The 26,518-nt window shown below is 46.3% G+C and overlaps 1 protein-coding gene across 1 annotated transcript in view; it reads right to left on the bottom strand.

The window, feature by feature from the left end:
* The window catches only part of LOC309654721 (NADPH oxidase 5-like), a gene marked incomplete at its 3' end in the record, with an annotated part of 43,384 nt that overhangs the window by 13,542 nt on the left and 3,324 nt on the right, over positions 1-26,518 (bottom strand). Inside the window, 5 exon segments of the mRNA XM_082449137.1 lie at positions 533-691; positions 695-767; positions 1,769-1,982; positions 6,630-6,780; positions 8,397-8,520. Coding sequence (XP_082305263.1) covers positions 533-691; positions 695-767; positions 1,769-1,982; positions 6,630-6,780; positions 8,397-8,520 — 721 coding nt within the window.

Raw genomic sequence — 26,518 nt, 5'->3', positions numbered from 1 at the left:
CTAATGATAATAGGGCATGCATATAATTACAAGTAAGTGAGCATATACTGGGTAATTGGGAGGGGTTTTTGTTTTCTGTTTATTTTTGTTGTGTTTTATTTCGTTCCAGTTGCCAAAGTGTGTCATCAAATACACTTGGAGACCTCAGTCTCTGGTCCCCAGGATCACATTCTGGCATTCAAGACCTCTGGAAGTATTCTCTTTCTGGTTGGAGCTCTGCACAGGAGCCAGCCCACCTCCTCTGGGTCCACCATAGGGTTATTGTGAGGATCAGTTGGAAAGTGCTTAGCGCTGTGACTTGTACATAGTAGCACACAAAAATGCCAGCTATGTTATTTACCTGCTGTGTGACTATGGACAGCTCACTGCCCCCTCTGAGCCTTAGTCCCCACCAGTGAGTGTTGGCCCAGTTGAGTTCTAAGGTGCCATCCTACCCTGACACTGCAGGTGTCCCCATGTGGGTCATTTTGTCTAAGAGGAGCCTACATCAGTCCCCCTACCCGCTTCCCTGCGTTGTGCCCACAGAACCCACCTTGATGAAGCTGCAGTCAAAGTTGAGGCATTGGCCGCAGCCCTTGGCCACCATGACACTGGCGCCGAGGGCCTGGCGCGCACTAGCTGCCAGGGCAAAGAGCAGCACGTGGAGGCCCACGTAGGCGGCCAGGCAGGGCAGGTGGCTGTGGTGGCTGTGTCAGTAGGCAGAGGTCAGCTGGCGAGGACGGTGTCGGGGTGGCCTGGCGGCGGAAGGAGTCAGCCAGTGGGCAGCACTGTGAGAGAGGGCCCCACTCAGAAGGCCGCGGTGTGGCGGGGACCACCAGAGTCTGAACCGAGAGACCCCATTCCCTCTGGAGCCCACTAACTCTCAGGGAGCCTCGTGGCAAACAGGCCAGCTTTCTTTTACACCAGGAAACAGAGAGGTCAAGTGACTTGCTTACAGTCACACAGCTAGATGGAACTGGGATGAATCTCTGGTCTTTCGGATGCCACACGCACGACTTTTTTTTTTTTTAACTACCTCTCCTTACTTCCCAACTGGGGGCGGGGCGGGGGAGGTAATCGAAAAGGATGGAAGAATCTGAGACATTTTGTGATAACCCACAAGAAAGTTAATACGCAAAAAGAATGAACTACAAAACCGGCACTATTCAGAGCTTGGAGTCAGACAAACTTGGGTCTGTTGTTACACCCTTTTAATATTATTTTCTTCACAGCGCTTATCAAATTTGTACTTATCTAGTTTATGTACTTGTTTATTGGTATCAATTACCTGTCCCTCAGTCTGGAAGGTAGCCCCAGCAGAGCTCTGCCATTACTGAGAACAAGGCTTGGTACATAGTAGCTGCTCAACCAAGTTGAATAAATAACTGTCTTTGCTAACTATCTGTGTGCTCCTCGGCGTGTTACCTCAGGTGAAGTAACTTTAATGTCCTTTTGTAACTTCATTCCTTTTGTAACTTTAGTTTCCTTTTCCATGCTATGCACTGGTATATTGGTAAAAATGCCCAGCGCTTACTATTGTGAGTTGATTCTAAAGAAACACTGTAGAAAATGGACACATGACAACAGCTGCCCTGCACTACAGACCTCTGTCCCCAAGAGAAAGCAGGCAAAGAGGGGAGGGTTCGGGCGGGGCTTATCCGGGGCGGGGCCGACCTGGGCAGGGAGGGGCGGGGCCGGGCTGAGGGATCCTTCCTGAGTTCAGGCCACACTTCGCACCTGGTGCCTAATCCCAGCACTGGCAGTGCCCCTGCACGAGACAGGGCGGTACCTGATGGTCAGGTTCTCCATGACCCCGGGGAAGCGCTGCAGCTCGTCTCGAAGCTCATCGAAGGGGATGACGACGCCGCTGCAGTCCTTGTCTGCCAACTTGAAGAGCGCCAGCGTCAGCTGGTCCTGCTTCTCCTCGGGCAGCGAGATGGCGCTCTCACGCAGGCACGACTGCAGCACGATGCGCAGCTCGTCCACGTTGATGGAGCCGCTCCCTGGCCCAAGTGAGGATGAAGCCGAGTGGGCGCCTGCCCCCCAGACCTCGCTCTGTACTTGCAGACTCGCCCTGCCTTGCACAACCATTGCATCAATGGTTCGTTCATCTTCATCTTTCTGCCAACCAACTCTCTTTAGGAGCATAGACCAGGCAATCGAAGGACATATGGCACCTTCCGCTCACAAACCTTCCATGGCTCCCTATTGCCGAGCTCAACAGAGATGAACATCTCCCCAAGCATGGAGGAGCTTTGGACTCAGCGCATGCCTTCCTCCAGAATCTGCAGCCTCCTCTCTAAGTACCACTCAACTTCCAAGACCATCTGCCCAGAAGATACACTTGCTTACTTAATCTATAACGAGCTATGTGCCCAGAGCTTCAATTATCCAGAGGCGAATTGTATATGAGGTGGTGGTGAAGAGGTTCCCTGTTGTTCCCCAACTTGTAGCAAAATTTGCTCATCCATGTTGTCCTGAGAGGCTGCAGCTGGGCCCTCAAGTCCAGCCTTGTGGCCTTATGTGAACATGAGTGGCTAAGAGTGATGTGAAAAGGAAGCCAGAAGTACTGTCGACCCTCCAAAAGGTTGGGTTCTGCATCCGGGGATTCCACCCGCGGTTGGTTGAATCGTCAGATGTGGAACCCACGGATACCGAGGGCCGACTGTATGACTCCATTTTATCTAAGGGACTTGAGCATACACGGATTTTGGTATCCACTGGGGTCCTGGAACCAATCAGAGAAACTACTGTATCAACTGAGATGGGATCTGGGGCACTTTTTTTTCCTGTATATATTTTCATTCTTCATGAGCCGTAGGACTCGTGATTAGTGATTTCGTGGCCTGTTTTGGATATAGACACACCTGAGGTAGCAACATGCTTCTGCCCCTTACTGTGTGATGGTGGGCTATAAGTCCTTTAGAGTATTGCACCTTACTTTGCTCATCTCTAAAATGGGGCTAATTATTCCTCCCTTTCAGAATTGGTTCAGGATAATAGATAATTAATTATAAAGCACTTAATGCAGTATATGGAAGACGGTAGTTGCATATAAATGGAAAGTCTTATTGGTATTGTGATCATCACTTGGGCCAAAGTCAAAGTCTGTAATCACGTACAGAGTCTAACATGCCACTCTCCAGCCACACCTCCCGTCCTTCAGTTTTCCTAGTCAAGAGCCAGCATGAAGCATACTTTAAAGAAAACCTTAGCAAAGCTCTGCCAAGAAACTCATGCACCCTGGACCAGCTTGCTTCCTATTGCACTCTTCAGGGTCCGTGTAGCCCCCAGGAGTGGTCTGAGACTTAGCCCATTTGAAATGACCTATGGGAGGCCTTTTCTTACTACTGACATTCTACTGGATGAGGACGTGAACCAGGTCCTGAGATAGACTATTAATCTAGGACAAGTTCAGAAGGCAATCCAGGACTATGCCCACAAGACACTGCCAGCTCCCACTAAAAATACAGAGGGAAGAGCAGTTCCTTCACAGATAAACCCCGGGGATCAAGTTCTTCTTAAAACCTGGAAAGAGGGGGTCCCCCCAAGACCAACTATTGCACAGGATGGGTTGAAGCCTTCGCCACCCGATCTGAAAGGGCTATGGAAGTCTTTAAGTCCCTTTTTAAAAGAAATACTTCCTCGCTTTGGACTTCCAAAGTCCCTGCAGAGTGATAACGGGCCCTCTTTTTATAGCCAAAATCACACAGGGGTTCACAACGGCCTGTGGGTGCTCTGACCACATCCAGAGCTCCCCTCCCTCCCCGCCCCCTTCACACCCTCTCATCCATTCAGCTTTATACTCTCCTTAGCCAATTTCCAATCCAGGGTTCTCCTTCACAATTATTCTTGTGCACATTTTTATTCCTTATCCCTCTGTCCTTCTATTGCACTGACCCTAAAAATATCTCATCCCTAGGTGAATCCAACTACCTGTTTTCTCCTTTCCTGCACCAGGGCAGCTAAGTGAACATTGCTGAAGAAAAGCACCCAAGAGAGCAGGAAGTGTCTGATCCCAGCCATGGCAAGGCCTTCAACTTGCCCGCAGTCCTCTCATGCTTCTCTAGCAAGGTCACGGTCCCGCTGTCTGCCGAGACCACTTCTCACCTCCATGCCCATCTAGTCCCTGCCTGGCTCTCGGAGAAAACTGGAGCCCCTGGAAGCGAGTGCCCTCTAGTTCCTGCCTTGAAACTACAAACCTCCTCTCACCTGCTGCCCTCTTCCCCACCTCTGTCGGCAAGGAGGTGAGTGTGCCGCTTCCTCCTGTCACAGGCCAACCTCTCCATCGGAGGTTGTTGATAAGCCCCAGGTGTGGGCCAAGCTTGGTGGTCAGGAAGCAGTCAGTGAAGAGGGTCCCATGCAGATTGGGGTGGGGTCTGAGGAAGATGTTCAGGAAGCAGGTACAGTCAACTGCCCATGTAGTGGTGGTGGTGTGGGTCAACTTGGGAGGTGGGTTCCAAGAATGAGGTCTGGCTAGACTGTCAGGCGGGAATGGGAGGTAGAGAAGCCCCATAGGCCAGAGGGCCTTGCCCTGGAGCAGATCTGCAGCTGGGCTGAGTTTTCAGGATGCAAATCCAGCCCTGTGACTCCCCTGCTCAGTGCTCTCCAATGGCTCCCCATTGCTCGTCGTACTGAGACTCCAAACCATGGCCCCTGGGGCCTGCCCTGTCTGGCCTCACCAACCACCCCAGTCTCATTGGGTGCCTTTTTCCCACTTCAGCCTCCCTTCCTTTGATGATTCTGGGTCTTTAGACACCCTTTAAGCCACAAAGTTGCCAAAGAATGAAGGTCATTGCAGTGTCACTTCCAACGCCAAAAAACGGAGGGGGGAACAATGAAATTCGCCCTTTTGGAAATGGGGTTTGAGTAAATAGTAATAAATAACAGCTGACACCTGTAAAGGTGGTACCCCGAACTAGGCACTGTCCTGAGTTTACATAAGTTAACTAATTTAATCCTCCTAACAACCTCATGAGTATGTATTATTATGATGGTCATTAGTTTTATGTGACAGGTGAAGAAATTAAAGCAGGGAGAAGTTAAGTAACTTGCCCAGGGTCACATGATTAATAACTGGTGGAGCTGAGATTTGAACCTAGGTAACCTGGCCTCAGAATCAGAGACCTTAGAGTATATACTAGATGATTCTATTTATTTGAAATTCTAGAAATGGTATGGTCATAGAAAGTGGTGGAGTGGGAGGCATTGATAGCAAAAGGGGAGGGAACATTTTAGGCTAATAAATATGTTTTCTTTCTTGATTGCAGGGGTTGTGGTTTATACAGATGTATGAATTTGTCAAAGCTCGTTGAACTCCACTCTTAAAATAGTGTATTAAATATTTCAATAAAGTTAATTTTACAAAAAAAAAAAAGAAAAGAATCAGAGATCTTAACTATTAGGCTGTGCTGCATGGAACACAGGACACAGGCATACAGTGGAATATGATGCAGCCACTACAGATGAGGCTGTAACAACATGGAGTTACCACTTCACACCCACTGGGATGGCTATTATCAAACAAACAGAAAATAACAAGTGTTGGAGGAATTGGAACCCTTATGCATTGCTGGTGTGAATGTGAAATGGTATAACCACTGTGGAAAAAGAGTATGGCAGGTCCCCAAAAAAAGGAATTGCCCTATGATCCAGTAATTCCACTTCTGGGTATATGCCCAAAAGAATTGAAAGCAGGGTCTTGAAGAGATATTTGTACATCCATATCTATAGCAGCATTATTCATAATAGCCGAGAGATGGAAGCAACCCAAGTGTCCACTGAAAAATGAATGGATAAACAAAATGCGTAATATACATAAATGGATAATATTCAGTCTTAAAAAAGACTGAAAGCCTGTCAGATGGTACAACATGGGTGAACCTTGAGAACATTATGCTAAGTGAAATAAGCCAGTTACAAAAGGACAACTATTATATAATTTCACTTATATGATTTACCTACAGTAGTCAAATTCTTGGAGGAGGGGGAATAGGGAGTTATGATTAGTTGGTACAGTGTCAGTTTGGAAAAATGAAAAAGTTCTGGAGATGGATAGTGGTGATGGTCGCCCAACAATGTGAATTTACTTGATGCTTCTGAACTATACACTTAAAAATTGGTTAAAGTGGTAAATTTAATATTACGTATATTTTACTACAATAAAAATGATATTACAAAGCAATACAGTCTTACATGAACAATTGTTTATATTGTTTAGTGAAAAACAGCAGTGTGTATAGTATAATCCCATTTTGTTTTTTAAAAAAAGTGGATGGTGAGTGTATGCTATCAGAAGACAGTATAGAAAAATGTTATGGGTGATTTTTGTCATCGTGGGCTATTATGATGATTATTAAAAAGCAACAAAACAATTTCTTTTTTTAAACATAGAAAAGAACAAAGGAAAGTTCTGGCTTCTGCTGAGTTGAATCAAGGGCATTTGTCTCCCTGCCAGGGACCCACCTTCTCCCACAACAAAAGGGAAGCAGAGACCAGAGAGAGGGCAGGGAACCCACAGAGAGACAGAGAGAGAGAGCTGTCAGCCTCGCCTGGAGAAAACAGCCCCAGGCTGGGTCGTCACTGAGATAGGCTGATTCCCTTTGTCCCCCCTACTGAGTCCGGCCCCCCACCTCACAAAGGGCCCTTACCGTCAACATCATGCACCTGGAAGAGGAATTGGAGTTTGTCTGTGGGGCTGCCGTGGATGAGCAGGGTCCACGCCTCCTGCAGCTCCTGAAGCGTGATGGTGCCACTTCCATCCGAGTCAAACAGAATGAAGAATCTCTTGGCGAAGAAGGACTGTGACCAGAAGGGGGCGGGAGATGGGCACAAGTATGGCCACAGGGCCCAGGCTTCGAATTCATTCACTGCATCTGCATGTGTGTGTGTACACACCGTGGGGTGGTGGGAATCAGGCAGGACCCAGGTGCCTGAACACAGTGTGTGATCTGCCCACGAGGCCACAGCAGCGGGCGGTGTCCATGGCCCATCTGGCCAGCTGAGAGCAAGTTTGGGGTCTGGTGAGAGAACTGTTCAGCTGTAGCGAGGATGGGCTTGTGTCTGGGCCTCTGGCCCCCTTCTGGCCCCCGGGCCTGGTCATTTGCATAGGCTCTCCGTCCCCACAGTCCATCGCCCCCATCAGCCTTGCAGTCCAGACCTCTGGTGGCCCCTTACTCAACATGGGAAAAGGGTCAGATCGAGGGTCCCTCGAAGGCTCCTCCCAGGTCCTGTCTCATTCCCCTTGGGGTCACCCCGAGGGATAGGCAAGCCAGGAAGGACTTAGAAAATAGATGCCACCTGAGTACCTGTGTCTTTGCCTTTACCTGTTGTTTGGGCTGCCTACAGCCTACATTTAAGTGTTCTTAACGTAGACTTGTTCTGAACAGCACCTGTTCTCAATGCCGATTTACTCACTCCGTTCATCATTCATCCATTCATTCATTCAACAATCATGTCTGTGCAGCCTCTGCTTGCCAGGCCTGGTGTTAGGCACTGGGTCAGTGTCACAGATATGCCAGGCCCGGAGGCTCCCCTTGAGGCAGCGAGAGGAACCTAAGGGCTTTAGTGTCTGACCTCAGTTCACAGGCAGGAAGTCTACTATGGGCTGTCCAAGCCTGCCTTGGCTTCACTCTTTTTCCCCTCGGTCCCTTGAGTAAGGCCTTTATCACTCTCTACCATCCCAAATGGCCTTTATCTTAAGATATTTTACAGCTCCTGTTAGGCAGAAGATCCTTTTTTCCTTCCCCATATTGACTATGAAAGGAGGCAGAGCATTTAGAGCTCTAAGTAGTATCTCCGTTACCAGCAAATGAGGGGCTCTCCCATCAAAATAGGGGCATTCAAATGCTCGTTGGCTCGCGCCCATCGAGGACACAGGCCACCATGAGATGCCAGCCCAGAGGACACCTGGGGCGAGGCTCACTCCTTCCACCTCTCTGCTAACGTCTCCGCTGTTTGTTGGGCATGCAGGCTGTTATGGGGATGGGCAGAGGACCTATGAAACCAAGAGAGAGGACTGGGGATGGTGTGGCAGTGCAAATGGCCTTTAATGGATACAAATCATAGAAAAGCTTATTTTGTGGCAGGAGGCTTAAGTCATAGCATCACCTTTGCCCATGAGGCTAGCAGTAATTGTGAGGTCAATAATGTTTCTTAAGATTTGACAAGCTACTGATTTCCAACTTCATGTGTTGTTTGGAAGACCCCAGGAGGCCATGGCTACCATGAGGGATGGAAGGACCCCAGTAGCAGAGACAGAAACATCCTCTGGCCCTGCTTAGAAGTGCAGCCTCAAGCCCGGAGAAACCCGGGGAGCAACTTTTCCCTCCTTGTGAGGTACTGTGTGCTGCAAAGCAGATTACTCTTCCTCTACAAAATATGAGTGCGGGGTCCCCACTTCTGGAGTGGACACTTACCTCTTTCACGTTCAGGGCTCTTTTGAGCTCTTGCAGGTTGATTTCCCTGTCTTCTCCCGCAATGGTCTCAAAATGGTGTGTCACCCACTGAAGCCACTTGGCGTCCTCCTCGGCACTCATGGTGCTGGCAGACAAAGGAGACAGGTTTGTCGGTTTGGGGTGGCCAAGGACTCAGGAGGACTCATGGTGGCCCCAGGACTTCTGTCTTCCCCCAGTTAGGGCCTCGGGCCTCCCATGGGGTTGAAGCAGCTTCAGGGAGGGAGCACTGCTTCCCCACAGCTGCTTCTTTACGTCTCTAAGTCCCCATTTCTTCCTTCCATCTGGCACTGGCCGGCCCAGGCTTAAGTCTCTTTAGCTTCTAGAATGACAGGGCCCCAGTGAGATGGACCCCAGACTGTGGTCAGAGAATGGCCCACTCCAGGGGTGTTATTAACACGATGACAGTGACTGTCCCACCTCACATTGTCATGGCTCTTTACTGTTTTCAAAATCCTTCCCACGCACTATTTCCTCTGGTCTCTGTTACCAAATGTAAAATACTCAACTTCTCTGAGGCTATTTCCTCCCTATGATATTTTACAGAGAGGAAACAGGCTCAGAGCACTTGAGTTATTTAGCAGAATTTATTCAGCAGGTTAGAGACAGAGTTCAACTCTGAGGCCAGTGCTTTTTCCATCACACCCCAGAGCCTCCACCCTCTGCCTGAACACTTCAAGTACAAGCCATGCCAGGACTGAGACCTCAGGGCTTGACTCTCCAGGTCCAGGGCGTATTCTACAATGTCACAAGGGCATCAGCCATCTAAAACCCTCACAGATGGGCTAGCTATACTGTGATCGGAACAGAGGTTAGTGATGAAATGAGGATAGCACTTTCTGTGGCATCAGGACCCAGCAATACAAAATTGAGTCCATAAGTGAGAATGTGTAGCATCTTATTCTATAAATTTCCTCTGTGAGAATGGCTTTTGTCTGAATCCCATGAGTTTAATATAACCTTAAATGATTTAGCTACAATCAATCTTCATTATTTGCAGATTCCACATTTGTGAATTCACCTACTTGCTAAAATTTATTTGTAACCCTCAAATCAATACTTGCAGCATTTTTGAAGTCATTGTGGACATGGGTAAAGTGGGAATACATTTGAGTCTCCTGATGTGCATGTTCCCAGCTGAGGTCAAACAAAGCGATGATCTGCCTACTTGTCTCAGCTCTCAGACTGTAAACAAATGTCCTTCCCACGATCTATTTAGTGCTGTGTGTTTCACATTCTTGTGCTCTTCGTTGGTGTTTTGCTCTTTAAAATGGCCCCCAGGAGTAATGTTGAAGTACTGTCTAGTGTTCCTAAGCAAAAGCTAAGAGAACTCAGCACCACCAAACCAGCTCTACAACAAATGCTAAAGGAACTTCTCTAAGTGGGAAACACAAGAGAAGAAAAGGACCTGCAAAAACAAACCCTCCAAAATTAAGAAAATGGTAATAGGAACATACATATCGATAATTACCGTAAATGTGAATGGATTAAATGCTCCAACCAAAAGACACAGGCTTGCTGAATGGATACAAAAACAAGACCCATATACATGCTGTCTACAAGAGACCCACTTCAGACCTAGGGACACATACAGACTGAAAGTGAGGGGATGGAAAAAGATATTCCATGCCAATGGAAATCAAAAGAAAGCTGGAGTAGCAATACGCAGATAAAATAGACTTTAAAATAAAGAATGTTACAAGAGACAAGGAAGGACACTACGTAATGATCAAGGGATCATCAATCCAAGAAGAAGACAGAACAATTATAAATATATATGCACTCAACATAGGAGCACCTCAATACATAAGGCAACTGCTAACAGCTCTAAAAGAGGAAATCAACAGTAACACAATAATAGTGGGGGACTTTAACACCTCACTTACACCAATAGACAGATCATCCAGACAGAAAATTAATAAGGAAACACAAGCTTTAAATGACACAATAGACCAGATAGATTTAATTGATATTTATAGGACATTCCAACCAAAAACAGCAGATTACACTTTCTTCTCAAGTGTGCACGGAACATTCTCCAGGATAGATCACATCTTGGGTCACAAATCAAGCCTCAGTAAATTTAAGAAAATTGAAATCATACCAAGCATCTTTTCTGACCACAACGCTATGAGATTAGAAATCAATTACAGGGAAAAAAAGGAAAAAACAAACACATGGAGGCTAAACAATACATTACTAAATAACCAAGAGATCACTAAAGAAATCAAAACATACCTAGAGACAAATGACAAAGAAAAACACGACGATCCAAAACTTATCGGATGCATCAAAAGCAGTTCTAAGAGGAAAGTTTATAGCTATACAAGCCTACCCCAAGAAACAAAAAAATCTCAAATAAACAATCTAACGTTACACCTAAAGGAACTAGAGAAAGAAGAACAAACAGAACCCAAAGTTAGCAGAAGGAAAGAAATCTAAAGAGCAGAGCAGAAATAAATGAAATAGAAACAAAGAAAACAATAGCAAGATCAATAAAACTAAAAGCTGGTTCTTTGAGAAGATAAACAAAATTGATAAACTATTAGCCAGACTCATCAAGAAAAAGAGGGAGAGGACTCAAATTAATAAAATTAGAAATGAAAAAGGAGAAGTTACAACAGACACTGCAGAAATACAAAGCATCCTAAGAGACTACTACAAGCAACTCTGTGCCAATAATATGGACGACCTGGAAGAAATGGACAAATTCTTAGAAAGGTATAACCTTCCACGACTGAACCAGGAAGAAATAGAAAATATGAACAGACCAATCACAAGGAATGAAATTGAAACTGTGATTAAAAATCTTCTAACAAACAAAAGTCCTGGACCAGATGGCTTCACAGGTGAATTCTATCAAACATTTAGAGAAGAGCTAACACCCGTCCTTCTCAAACTCTTCCAAAAAATTGCAGAGGAAGGAAAACTCCCAAACTCATTCTATGAGGCCACCATCACCCTGATACCAAAACCAGACAAAGATACTACAAAAAAAGAAAATTACAGACCAATATCACTGATGAATATAAATGCAAAAATCCTCAACAAAATACTAGCAAACAGAATCCAACAACACATGAAAAGGATCATACACCATGATCAAGTGGGACTTATCCCAGAGATGCAAGGATTCTTCAATATACGCAAATCAATCAATGTGATACACCATACTAACAAATTGAAGAGTAAAAACCATATGATCATCTCAATAGATGTAGAAAAAGCTTTTGACAAAATTCAACACCCATTTATGATAAAAACTCTCCAGAAAGTGGGCATAGAGGGAACCTACCTCAACATAATAAAGGCCATATATGACAAACCCACAGCAAACATCATTCTCAATGGTGAAAAACTGAAAGCATTTCCTCTAAGATCAGGAACAAGACAAGGATGTCCACTCTCATCACTATTATTCAACATAGTTTTGGAAGTCCTAGCCACGGCAATCAGAGAAGAAAAAGAAATAAAAGGAATCCAAATCGGAAAAGAAGAAGTAAAGCTGTCACTGTTTGCAGATGACATGATACTATACATAGAGAATCCTAAAACTGGCACCAGAAAACTACTAGAGCTAATCAATGAATTTGGTAAAGTAGCAGGAAACAAAATTAATGCACAGAAATCTCTTGCATTCCTATACACTAATGATGAAAAATCTGAAAGTGAAATTAAGGAAACACTCCCATTTACCATTGCAACAAAAAGAATAAAATACCTAGGAATAAACCTACCTAGGGAGACAAAAGACCTGTATGCAGAAAACTATAAGACACTGATGAAAGAAATTAAAGATGATACCAACAGATGGAGAGATATACCATATTCTTGGATTGGAAGAATCAATATTGTGAAAATGACTATACTCTCCAAAGCAGTCTACAGATTCAATGCAATCCCTATCAAATTACCAATGGCATTTTTTACAGAACTAGAACAAAAAATCTTAAAATTTGTATGGAGACATAAGAGACCCCGAATAGCCAATGCAGTCTTGAGGGAAAAAAAAAGGAGCTGGAGGAATCAAACTCCCTGACTTCAGACTATACTACAAATCTACAGTCATCAAGACAATATGGTACTGGCACAAAAACAGAAATATAGATCAATGGAACAGGATAGAAAGCCCAGAGATAAACCCACGCACCTATGGTCAACTAATCTATGACAAAGGAGGCAAGGATATACAATGGAGAAAAGACAGCCTCTTCAATAAGTGGTGCTGGGAAAACTGGACAACTACATGTAAAAGAATGAAATTAGAACACTCGCTAACACCATACACAAAAATAAACTCAAAATGGATTAGAGACCTAAATGTAAGACTGGACACTATAAAAATCTTAGAGGAAAACATAGGAAGAACACTCTTTGACATAAATCATAGCAAGATCTTTTTTGATCCACCTCCTAGAGTAATGGAAATAAAAACAAAAATAAACAAATGGGACCTAATGAAACTTAAAAGCTTTTGCACAGCAAAGGAAACCATAAACAAGATGAAAAGACAACACTCAGAATGGGAGAAAATATTTGCAAATGAATCATCGGACAAAGGATTAATCTCCAAAATATATAAACAGCTCATTCAGCTCAATATCAAAGAAACAAACACCCCAATCCAAAAATGGGCAGAAGACCTAAATAGACATTTCTCCATAGAAGACATACAGATGGCCACGAAGCACATGAAAAGCTGCTCAACATCACTAATTATTAGAGAAATGCAAATCAAAACTACAGTGAGATATCACCTCACACAGGTCAGAACGGCCATCATCAAAAAATCTACAAACAATACATGCTGGAGAGGGTATGGAGAAAAGGGAACCTTTCTGCACTGTTGGTGGGAATGTAAATTGATATAGCCACTATGGAGAACAGTATGGAGATTCCTTAAAAAACTAAAAATAGAACTACCATATGACCCAGCAATCCCACTACTGGGCATATACCCTGAGAAAACCATAATTCAAAAAGATACACATACCACAATGTTCATTGCAGCACTATTTACAATAGCCAGGACAGGGAAGAAGCCTAAATGTCCTCAATACTATAGTTGCATGATTACAAAATTGTAAACATTAACTGTAGAGAATTAGAAAAATACCTAAAAGCAAAGACACACACTTTAAAAAAGATTTTTAAAAAATCACTATAGGACTTCCCTGGTGGCGCAGTGGTTGAGAATCCGCCTGCCGATGCAGGAGACACGGGTTCGAGCCCTGGTCCGGGAAGATCCCACATGCCGCAGGGCAACTGAGCCCGTGTGCCACAACTACTGAGCCTGCACTCTAGAGCCCGTGAGCCACAACTACTGAGCCCGTGTGCCACAACTACTGAAGCCTGCATGCCTAGAGCCTGTGCTCCACAACAAGAGAAGCCACAGCAATGAGAAGCCCACACACTGCAACGAAGACCCAACGCAGCCAAAAATAAATACATTAATTTAAAAAAAAAAAAAAAAAATCACTATAATCTACCTACCCAAATAAAATCACTGCTAATGTTGGGCATTTATTTCTAGTCACATGCAGAAGGTAGCCCAGCCTGGGATTCAGAGGGGGGTTGTGTTTGATGGACTCATTCACATGAGCTGGTTTTGAGGTAGGAGATAGATGGGCCCCTGGGCTGGACAGCTGGTATGTGTCAAGTGGAGCAAAACTGAAGCTTTGCTCTCACCCAGATGCTCCAAGGACAAAGCTAGTGGCAGAAGCTGAGCTCTGCTGCAGTAAAGAGATAAGATGACCACTCTTGAGGTCAAGGAAAACTTCCCTGTGCACATGGGCCGGAAGGCTCCTTGGGGGTCAAAAAGGGAGGGGGCGCCACCCCATAATAGGTGTGGGACATACCACCACAGGCCTCTGCGGTGGGATCCATCTTAGCAAAAAGTTGGCAGGCATGTTGGGGAGGGTCCTAGGGCAGGTCAGGTGTGGAAAAAGAAACCAGATAATTGGCCAAAGGTAAACAAAGACCCGGAAGAACTGTCCTATGTAAGCGATTTAAATCACCTCTTTCCTGCGCTCCTCCTCATTAGGAAGGACGGCCATACCCTTTCTCTCTGGGTGTGTATTTCTGCCTTGCTTCTGACAAATAAATGAACTCTTTCTCTGTGTGCTCTCCCATACATTGGGCTGTGTCTCTAATAATAAACTTTGTACCTATTTTGCAGTTTTTGCCTCCTTGAAACATTCTTGCTTTCAATGGGGGAAAGAGCCAGAGGCACTTTGCTTCTAGCCTGTAGCCCCTGGTGGACTAACGGCTTGGATTCCTGGTTTTCATCCAGGCTACCCAGGTTCAATTCCTGGGCAGGGGAACTAAGATCTCTCTCAGGACTACTCACTGCTGTCTCCTAGAAATCAGTGTCACCTGTGTGAAAGGGGCCACTGAGGAGAACACTGTAAGTGGAGGGCTTGGGGGTGAAATCTGGAAAGAAGGAGAGGAAAGCACGGGTCCGTTCTTCAACTCTGCCCTTGAACTCTGGTCTGAGTTCTCTGAAGAGATAGGGAATGCAGGGAATTCTTTGCAGGGACTGCAGGAGACTCCAGTACTGTTTGGACTCGGGGGTCTTGAATGTTTGGAAGTCCAGGAGATCACCCCTGTACTGGGAGGTGCTAGGACAGTACAGCCAGTAGGAGGGCTGCCAGGTAGTAGACAGCTCCAGGGGCACCAGATTGTTGGAATTTGATCAAGCTGGCTCGTGAGCACATGTGAGACACCCAAGTACCTGGGGAAAATTGGGAGTAGAGTAAGCGAAGCAGTTAGCAAAAGGTGGGCATAAATGCTAATGACACTTCTTCATAGCCACAAGCCAGAGTCAGAAAAGAAGCTGAGACTTGGGACTTCTGGTTAAGATGGTATTACATTCACTCTTTGAGGCCCCCTCATCTGTACCACACACAAAGCAATGATAGATTAAAAAAATTTTTTTTAGTTTAAAAGACCAACTGATCTCAAATAAGATAAACATCTCTGTTGACCAGAGATGAAGCAGAAACATGCCATGCCCCTGCTTATGGGAGAGGGCTGGAAAAAGCTGTGTCTGACCATTGCCTGGGACTGTGATTTATATTTTGTACTTAGCCTCCTAGCCAAGAGCTGGACCACAACAACTGCTGCTTGGTGACTGGACCCATGGTATCCTCAGCTCTCCCTGGATGGGAGCCCCAGGCCACCGAGGTAAGGCTAATATTGAACTGAGGGGACCAGGAAGCTGGGTGGAAGCAACGCAGAACTTCTAGAGAAGGGCTGAACACACAACACAACACACACACACACACACACACACCATTCAAGATGAGTCAACAAGCTGGTATTCCAAAAGACCTCAAAAGAATGACTGCAAAGAAGACAGCCAATCAAACCAATAATAGGGGGAATTCATTTTGTAAGAAGTGAAAATAATAGACATTAAGCATATTAAGAATTCTCATAGAAGGAAAGGAAAGAAAAATATTCATAAAAAAAGAATAAGAACTTAAATAAAAATGGGCAGAAATGAAACCAGCCCAGTTGGTATGAAGAAAATGCAACTAGAAATATGGAGAAACATATGGTTATTAAAATTTTAAATAATTCAATACATAATTTTTAGTCTAGACATAATTAAAGAGTGGATGTACAATCCCTAAGATGGGATTGAATAATTCACTTGGAATAATTTTGTAACTTTTTTTCACTTACCAACATATGTTAAACATTTCTCCATATTATTAAATATGAATGTGTCAAAATGTTGTAAACTAGTCTTCTATGTTTGGACAGTTAAGTTTCTTATATTTATTCCATTACCATAAACAAGTTTTTGAGAAATCTTGTTATTAAATCTTTGTCCAAGTTTCCAATGGTTTCTCTAGGCTGGATTCCCAAAAGAGGAATTACTGGGCCCAAGAAGTATGAAATTTCCTAAGCATTTTGGTTACAGCCAATAGCCAAACTGCTTCTCAAAGATCTTGAACCAATTTTTCACTCCCACCCACATTTTAAGAAATGCCTGTTTAACAGAACATTTTTGAATACTAAGAATTATCCCTTAAAATATTTGTCCATTTGGCAAAAAATGATATTTTCAATTTTTATTTGCCTTAGTCTGATTAGTAACAAAGTGAAACATCATCATGGAAGGAAAAATAGCGAAAACCTCTTTTCCTCATTTCTTGGGTAAAGTAGGACATATTTTACTGTAGAGGGGACACAGAGCTTCGTTACATGACATACTCCCAACTGGTTGTTTTTTGGCTTAAAGCACTTTTCTTCTACATTTTTTTTGTCAAAAGCATGATGTCTTCCCTCCAGCCCTACAACATATTATTTGTTGATTCTTTGGGCTGATTTTAAGACCTGAGTCTGTAGCCCATGGATTTGCTCTGCTTGCTGTAGGGTGGGAACACTGCTACGGCCACTTTCCTCTGCCAGGATGAGTCCGGAAAGGCAGCTGAGATGTGGACAAGCCATAGGGAAAACGATGGCTCACCTGCATGTGCTCCTCCCTGCGGCTGCCTCGCCCCCTGTGCCCTGGAGTCCTCATCCCCTCACCCACTCAAGGACTGTGACTTGCAATTATCTCCTTGCTTTCTGCATCATTTTCCTCTTCTCTTTCCTCTAGCTATTGCCCAGTTTCTCCTTAATAGCAAAACCTTCTGAAAGAGTTGCTTATATTCAGTCTCCACTTCGTCATTTCCCTTTTTTTTTTTTTGGAACCCACTCCAATCGGACTTCTATCGCCCAAGGAAATCTTTCTTAATAAGATGAACAACAATGTCCTCATGGCCAAGCCAAGGGGTCATTCTCAGCCCTTAGCAGTGTCTGATGAAGGTGAATTCTCTTTCTTTCTTGAACCTCTGTCTTCTCTTGACTTCCAGAATCCCACCCTCTCCTGGTTTCCTTCTAACTCACTGTCTCCTTCTCAGTGTCCTGACTTATGGATAGATCCCATTCTTTTATCTGGCCTTTATAAGTTGGGCTCAGCCTATCTTTTCTATCTAAACTAAAGTCCTTGTCAGCTAGCTCATCAACAATGCATGTCTCCATCCCCAATCTTGGCCCTGAACTGTGGTCCAGTAATTCCAACGGCCAGTTAACATCTCCACTTGGATGTCAATATGCATCTCAAACTTAACACGTCCAAAACTGGACTCACGGTATCCCTAACTCTGAGCCACCCGCTGTTCCCATCTCAGTAAACGACCCCTTCCCCATTCACCTCAGAACTATGGAGTACTCATCTATTCCTTTCTTTCCCACATGTCTGACATCCAACCCACAAGCAAATCTTGCTGCTTCTACTTCTACATTAGAAATAGATATAGAATCTGACTGCCCCTCTGCAGGTCCCACCCGAGCCAGAGGGACCATCACCGCTCACCTGGACAGCCTCCTAACTCACCCTCTGTTCCACCCTCATCCCCTTATAGTCTGTTCTCTATTCAGCTGCCCTGGAGATGCTGTTCAAATGTAAGTTAGATGAGTCACTCCCCTGCTTAAAACCTTTAGATGGTTTCTCATCCCACTGAGAATAACTACAAAGCCCTCCGTATTCCTCCCCATGACATGGCCCCATGACCTGTGTGCCCTCATCTTGGGCTCTCCCCTTGCTCACTCAGCTCCAGCCACACTGGCCTCCTCAGTATTTCTTGAACATACCGGGCACACTTCTGCCCCAGGGCCTTTGCACTGACCACTCCCTCTGCCTGGAACATTCTTCTTCCAGAGATCTACCTGGCTAACTCCCTCCCCTCCTTCAAGCTTTTGCTCATCTCACACCTTCTTAATGAAGTCTACCCTGAGCACCCTGTCTTAAAGGTGGCTCTCACCCACCCCAAACTACTGATCCCCATTATCCGGCTCTACTCCCTTCTTTCCACAGCATGTATCATCTTCTAATGTGCTATATAATGTGCTTCCTTATTGTTTTTTGTCTGCCTCCTCTCCCACTAGAATGTAAGCTCCATGAGGGCGGGGACTTGTGTCTGTTTTATTCTTGAATGAATCTCAACACTAGAGCAGTGCCTGGATTATAAAAGTTACTCCATCGATATTTAGTGAATGACTGTAGTAGACTAGCCACATCAGCATCCCACAGAGGAATCTCCCCACTCCAGTCAACCATTCCCAATGCCCAACTCCAGTTCTAAGCAGGGTCAGCAGGAACCAAAGCAGCTCCAGGCATTAATCAGGAGAGGGGGCTTCTATGCCCAGGCTAACTCACTGTCTGGCCTGGGAAAGTCACCTCCCCTGTTCAGGATCCAGTCCCTCCTCTGCTCAATGGAGATTTTCTCCTGTTCTCCCTGCCTTGGCACACAGTGTAAGAGCAGACACAGGGGTATACATTTTTAGAACCATCAAAGTTGACCTCACCCACATTATGCACCTTGTGTCTGGGAGAGAGGCTCACAAGGAGCTGTTCCCTGGGGCCAAGAAAAGTAAGCAGAGGCTCTGTTTTCCTGCTGATGTCACTAGGGCTCATGCTAATGAGATGGAATATGGCCTATCACCCCACCCCAGTCTCACACCTTCGGGGTTGAAATGACCTTCTCATGGAAAACAGGGCAGTTAAGCTGACCTAATATCATTCCAGCAAGTTCTATTATCATTTTCAACTGATACACAAAATCTCAGGGGATATTAAGTTTTCACCTGCTTTTCTTATCTCCTTTTTAAGCCCTGGATGGCTGGGACCCATCTTCCTCCTCTTGTATCCCCTGTGGGGCTCCACCCACAGTAGCACCTCCATAAACGGTTACTGATTTGGTCAGTGTTTGTTTCCTGGGCCTTGAGTCGCCGTCCCTCAGCTTGAGGAAAACACAGAGAGAGCAAACACTGTGCCTGCCTTGAGCAACAGGTTTCATCTTGGGATTACAGTGAGTATTTGCAAAACATTGCTCAGACCGCAAAATGCTTGTGCAAACACATCCCAGGAAATCCCAACAAGATCCCAGGGGGGTAGACATTCTGACCTCCATCTGTCAGACAGACAAACTGAGGGGCAGAGCCTGGGCCAGAACACTCTGAGCCCCGCCAGTCCTGTCCAGTCTCCCTTCTCTCCATAGCAGAGACACATCCTCTGTTGGAGAGCTTGAGCATGTTTTGCTCATTTCCAACACGGAAGCTTTGCAGGAACTGCCTCTTCAGGGCAAGCATCTGGGGGCTCCACACCCCTCAAACCGGACTCATCCCTCAAGGTCCAGCCCAAAGTCCAACTTCTTCTGGAGGCTCTTCCTGCTCTCCTCAGCCCAGAATTAGTTACACTGTGTTCCTGCACCACAAATGCTGTCTTGCAACATGTCATACCATTGCTTTGCATGGTAACTCGGTCCTTAGATCATTATTTAACTTTTTGTGTATATATCTCCTCTCTCCCCAACGAGTCTATCAGCTCTAGGTAGGAATCACCTCTGCTCATTCACTATTTCATTCAAACATTCCTTCAAGAAATATTCTATGCCATCCAAGAGATAAATAGATGATCAATGGTTCCTGCCCTCACAGAACTTATATTCCTCATTTCTTCTTTATGGCATAGAAATATTCTATGCCATCCAAGAGATAAATAGACGATCAATGGTTCCTGCCCTCACAGAACTTATATTCCTTATTTCTTCTTTATGTCCCCACAGGACTTGCTATAATCCACCTGTAACCAGCGGGCAAGAGTTAACAGTGACAGCCTCTGGCCAGCAAGTTCCAGCAGTGTGTCCCTTTGATCTAGTCAAAGCTGAGTGAGGACTATTTTTAAGTAGAAAAGCAGCAAGGACCACAGAGATGGGATCTCTGTGTGGCTGCCTCTGGATGGCAAACCTAGACAGGGATTCCTTCTTGGCCCTGCTCCTGGGAGAGATTGGAAGCTCCACCCATAAAGGGTCAGGGGTCATGGGCCCTGAAGAGGGCTTAAGGCTCACCAAAGGCACCTTCATGGCATAGATGGGGAAACTGAAGCATGCAGTGGGCTTGCGGTTGCTCCAGTACTAGACTCCCAGCACAGTGCTCCTTTCCTAGGACCCCACTGAGGTATAGTTTCCTGCTAAAGGGAAAGACTTGTTTTCCCTTTAGCTGTTGGAAGCCTTTCTGGCACACAGGAGCACACAGGTGGAAGAAGGGGTGGGGGAGAGCAGTTCACAACAGTGGCTTCAAATACTTTAAAATAGGCTGGAAAACACTCATGCTCTGGTTCTGAGCATCTTCTCCGTACCCAGCACTGGGTCAGGGACAGGAGGGAGGGGCTGACTGTACTCATGGAACTCACGTGGGACAATCAGCTGTTTGGCAAGTGTGGCCAGCGGGCCCCCTGATGGGAACAAGACCTGTGAGTGAGAAGGGCTGGCCTTGGCTGGAGCTCTGCCCTCCCTGGCAGCCCCCTCACCCTCTCTGAGTTCTCGGTGGGGGGTGAGGGGTGTCTGCCCCGAATACCAAAGCACATGGTTGTGAGGATTCAATGAAACACTCCATGCGGAAGCACCTGACCCAGAAGAGACACTCAGTTCATTTTCACTCATTCAGAAGGCCGTTTTGATTATTCTCAACCACCTGCTTTGTTTCCCAAGTCCCAGAAAAAGAATCCTGACTAGTCTTCTTGAAGCAGAAATAGGTGAGTTCATGTGGCCCCACCTGCTTACCCAGGGGTCATGACCCTGATGGTCCTGCCCACCCCACCGCCCCCAGAATCAGCACTTTGGGCTCACCACTTGTTGCCTGAGGCCAGTGTGCTTCCTCTCCCTGTTCCTCACTTTGCTTACCTGTAGAAAGGGACTGCTCCTGAAACAGGGAAGAACAAATCTGACTCCATATTGGGATGGTGCTTTCACTTTAACCTTTGTACTGTATTCCTTCTGCTACAAGTTAATCACTAAAGGGATGTTGCCTAGAGCTTAAAGTATACGTAATGGCCCATTCTCCAGGAACTCTGCCTCCCATGCCTGAGTGTTAAGTTAAAATACCTTTGTTTAGCTCACAGGAACCCCACCACCACCACCAACAGGCCCACCTGTGAATGGTTGCAGGAAGGAAGAAATTAACACATCCCCTCTGGAGTCTGGCCGGAACCAGGAAATATTTCCAACAACCGATCGCCTTCTTTTTACTTTACCTCCTCACCTCCCTCTCTTTGTTCTATAAAAGGAACTAGCGTCCAAACCTGGGCAAGATGGTTCTATGGGACACGAGTCCACTGTCTTCTCGTTTGCTGGCTTTCTGAATAAAATCGCTGTTCCTTGCCACAACGCCTCGCCTCTCGATTGACTGGCCTGTCGTGCAGCGAGCGGTATGAGCTTGGACTCAGTAACGCTCAGACTTACCCCCATGAGGCTGTGTGACTCCACTGAGACACCGCAAGTACACACTCCAGTGGGTCATACTGGATACATGATCTCAGGCCCCTTCCCTTCTCCTTCCTGGAGTGGTCTGTTCTCCAGAGAGGGTGGGGCAGGGCTTGGTGGCTGGGCAAGAGCCTCTCCTCCTCAGCCACCCCACTCCCCTCCCACCCCCTTCTGCATCCTTAGCACAGGAGACCCCCTCACTGCTCCAGCCATCAGAAACATGTGCAGCAAGAGCCCGCTGCCAGTGCCACCACCATTCAGCCCAGGAGACAGGTGACATGTGTGACACACAGTCCTTTATTAAAAGAGGGCAATGGGGGCTTCCTTGGTGGCGCAGTGGTTAAGAATCCGCCTGCCAATGCAGGGGACACGGGTTCGAGCCCTGGTCTGGGAAGATCCCACATGCCGCGGAGCAACTAGGCCCGTGAGCCACAACTACTGAGCCTGCGCGTCTGGAGCCTGTGCTCCGCAACAAGAGAGGCCGCGACAGTGAGAGGCCCGCACACCGCGACGAAGACTGGCCCCCGCTCGCCGCAACTAGAGAAAGCCCTCACACAGAAACGAAGACCCAACACAGCCAAAAATAAATAAATAAATAAGAAAAAAAAAAAGAGGGCAACGGTGGGAGGTTTGCTGCGGGGACCTGGCTGAAGCCAATCCACCTCCCTCCTCCCCACTCTACCTCCACTTTTGAGCGTGGAGAAGTCTAGAGACTTACAGAAATTAGGTCTGGGTACAGCCTTGAAGATGATTTATTCCAGTGGCTTCCAAACACTTTAAATTAATTTTCAGTTATGTGGGTAAAATTTTAACTGACTCCCCTCCCTAAAAAATGGGTATGCAGATTTTTTTCTATGAAAGATCTAGTGCAACCTTTCCTTTCTAGATGGGGAAGCTGAGGCCCATGGAGTGGATGTGGTCTCCTGGCGGTATCTCAGGAGTTGGTGGAGTTGGGACTAGAGCCCTGGTTCCTTAATGCGGCTCTTTCCACCAGCCTCCACACTGAGGGGGTGACTGCAAAACCCGAGGCTGGGCTCTGCATCTCAGACGCAAAGAGGAAGAAGGCAGGGTGGAGCACATGTGGCGTAAGTGGAAAAAGAATCCTGGGCTGATCCAGGAACTCTGTAAATTTATGTCCTAATCCAATTTCCTAAGAATTGGTTCTTGGAATAAGGCTAGTAGCTATAACACAGACTTTCTGTTGGAGAAAATTAAAATATTATTTTTGCCTTTTGTTTTTGAGAGGTGCCAAGAACCATCAGGCTTTGGGAGTCCCAGAGGAAGTAAATGTGAGCCTCGAATAATCAGGCCTTGGAGGATGTCTGTGAATCATGTTCCCCCTGTGAGTCGTGGCCTGAGACCTTCACCAAAGCAAACTTGCCTGGCCTTTCCTGCTTTCTCCACCTTGCCTTGCCTTTCTTTTCTCCCCAGTCTTTTAACCCTGTCTAGTCTGCACCCACAGAAATCACAGCATGAATGGTAAGGCCTTACTTTAGGGCAGCAGCCCCGGCCTGTTCCCAGGACACTGGTTCCACAAGAGAAGTGGAGTATCTGGCAATTCGGTCCACATCGGCGTATTACAGGCTCCATCTGGACTGAACATGTCCTGGTCAGCTGACAAGACAGCATCGCCTCTCTCCAGGCTCTGAGTTCACCTGAACATATGCCTTCAGTCCTGGAGATGGAGACGGGTTGGGGCCATGGAAGCATGGTATATTTCTGAAAATCTCTGGTCAGAGTCAGGCCCCTGGTTTTAGCACCAAGCATATGATAGCTCACCTTCTCATTTCTTCACCTGGTGAACTCCTACCCAACCTTCAAGGGCCACCACAAAAATTCCCTTCCCCAGCCCACTCCTCCCCAAGAGAGCTAATTTACTTCTCTCCTCTAGTTCTCACTGCATTTTACTTTTATTCTATCAACACACACTTGAACTGAAGCAGAAGAACCTATTGGGAATTTAATGTATCACAATAGTTTATTAAGAAATTAATTTATGTCATTTATTGCTCTCGTTGACTCACCAGAAAAGAACAAAAGCTATCTTGACATGAGCCCCACCCACTGGAAGGTAGCTCGATCTTCTTCTTGTGGTCAATAAGGGTTCTCCAGCCCCTTAAGAAGCAATAAACAATTCTCCCTGTTTCCGGGTCTGAGAGAGGAAGCTGAATGGGCTGGGAGGGGACCCTGGTGTGAGAATGGGCTGCCCCCAAGACAACCGCTAAACCAGACTCTGTGTTTAGAAACCAGTAGAGGCAGTTAAACCAGATTATCCCAGTGGGGAGGAGAATGGGGCTTGGTGCTCCTAGGCAGTCGTAAAGATGTTTTTAGGTAAAGAACATTTGTCTTTAGAAAGCGTACACCATGCAGTGCAGACCACTGAACACAGTGTCTTCCTGAAATCACACAGCCGACTCATCCCACGCTAGCACTGGTAGAGACATCTTTTTTAACATCCGGTACCCAGGGTGGTGTGGGGGTTCCAAGCCCCCTGCTCACAGGGCTGGGAGGGCCAGGCCTGCATCTTGTGTCACCAGGAGCAACAGCTACCATGGCAACTAGAGGCTGCACAACCCCCTTTTTAGACTGCTAAGTCCCTAGAGGGCCTTTTGCAAACCCAAGGGAGAGGAGAAAGCAAGGATGTGGCGATCTGAGGATACGAATAAACAGGATACGTTCCTCCTTGCTTAAGGAGGATCCAAAATGATTCCATTTCCTTTTAATAAAAGCAAGTCACGCACGCAGTGAAAACTGAAATAGCACAAGAGAGTAGACAAGGAGCGAGTATCCCTCCCTCCTCAGCCGCTGGTCTCACTTTCCACAGGTGATACCATTAGTGGTGTTTGTTTGTGTATGTACACATGACATTTGATTACAGAGCTGCCACACACACACACACACACACACACACACACACACAAGCCAGAATGTACCGTTCTGTCCTTTGCCTTCCGTCGTCTGCTTTGAAGATTGTTCTACGTCAGCTAATTCAGTGCGACCTCATTCTTTTTAATGGCTGAAACTACCCCATTTCTGGTCCCCTTTCAATGGATTCAATCTGACTTAGACACCCTCAGGAGTGTGACATTAACTGCACCCAAATGTCATGGTATTATTTCATTCCTATACATATATAGGCATTTACTATTCCTCGTATTGCCAAGATTTGTATCTGCATCTCTCTCCCTCCTAAAAGCAAGGTCTGAGATGGAAAGTAGTTTAGCAGTGGCCGAGGAATGGGGGGGGGGGGGGGGGGCGGGTGTGGACAACTATGAAGGGAACACAGAGGGAGCTCCTTTGCAGTGACAGAAAAGCTCCATGTCTCGATTGTATGATGGGCACACAAATCTATACCTGTGATAGCAGTACCTAGAACTACACACACACACACACACACACACACACACCCCCCTGTACACACATTAATTAGTACATGTAAACACTGTGTGCTTGTACCAATGTCAGTTTCCTGGTTTTAATATTACACTGTAATTTTATTCCAGATGTTGCCACTGGGGAAAACTGTGTGAAGGGCACTTGGGACCTTTCTGTACCATATTTACAACTTCTTGTGAATCTATAATTATTTCAAGGTGAAAAGCTAAAAGGTCGGAATCTGTGGCATCCTGGCATTCTGTTCCCAGGCTCTGGTGCAAGCCCTGGCACAGAGAGGTGCTGGGTAAATATAAGCTAAAGGAATGGAGAGTCTCTCCTTTCTGGGCCTCAGTTTCCCCATCTGTACAATGAGCCCTGTGGACTAAACAGTCTTCGCATTTCCAGTCCCCACGTTCTGTTCTGTGCAGCGGCACGGGGTCCTGCCTGTGAAACCAGTCAGCTGACTCTGAGCACTGACCCCTCACACTCTCCCTGCTCTCCCTCCCACCCCACTGGCCCGATAGGCGGATACTCCACATGTCTCCAGCAGAATATAATAGTAGTGTGACAAAATTAGTAGTCAGACTAAAATCGAAGGTGTAGCACTTTTTGAAAACTGATCTTTCTGCATACCTCTGACGGGAGCAGTGGAAGAATGTGTCAGATGTGTGTAACTAAGCCTGGTTTGCCCTATAGGCTGAAAGCACACAGCCAAGTAAAAGAATCGTGTGATAATTAAGTCTGGGGTCTCTGGGCGCCAAGGCTCACCTTCCTCCAAATGAGGCTGCCTTTCCATTACCTCTGTCGACCAAGCCCTGGACTTGCTGGGATTTGAAGGAGACACTGGCTTGTCATGGACAGGGTTGGTGCTGCATCCAGAGCACCTTTCATCATTTCTGGGCCCCTGTCCACCTCCCACAGCAGCACTCGCACCTCTTCTGGGGGAGCTGCCCTCGGCTGCTGGAGTGAAGAATGCAGGGCGTGCCTGGAAGTAGGCATCCTCCTCCTCTCCCAGCGGGTGGGGTGGTGGGCCACAGTATGCGAGCCCAGCTCAGCTTGGGACATCTGAGGTGTTCTTCCCACTCCAGACTTCCCTGAGGGATCGGCAGAAGCTGCCCTCATAGGCCTTTGTCTGAGGGGCCCCAGGCTTTGTCCTGCTTCCCCATCCCCTTACCTATGTCCCCTAAGAGCTAAATAAATGACTTGCTACAAATTCATGCCTCACTATCTGCTTCAGGGCAACCCATTTGAGCAATGCTATCCCTCAACAGTTCTAGCCATTGAGACTTTTCTCAATGCCACTCCTAAAGGAAGGGAGTTTGCTCCTCCCATACTGAGGCTCAGTGAGTAAAAGATGGTTAGAGGAGCAGAGAGCTAGGCCTAAAGAGGAAGAAG

Source organism: Balaenoptera physalus (genome assembly GCF_965194825.1).
Source record: "Balaenoptera physalus genome assembly, chromosome: 2".
Taxonomy (NCBI): Eukaryota; Metazoa; Chordata; class Mammalia; order Artiodactyla; family Balaenopteridae; genus Balaenoptera; species Balaenoptera physalus.
This window is presented reverse-complemented; position numbering and strand designations above follow the sequence as displayed.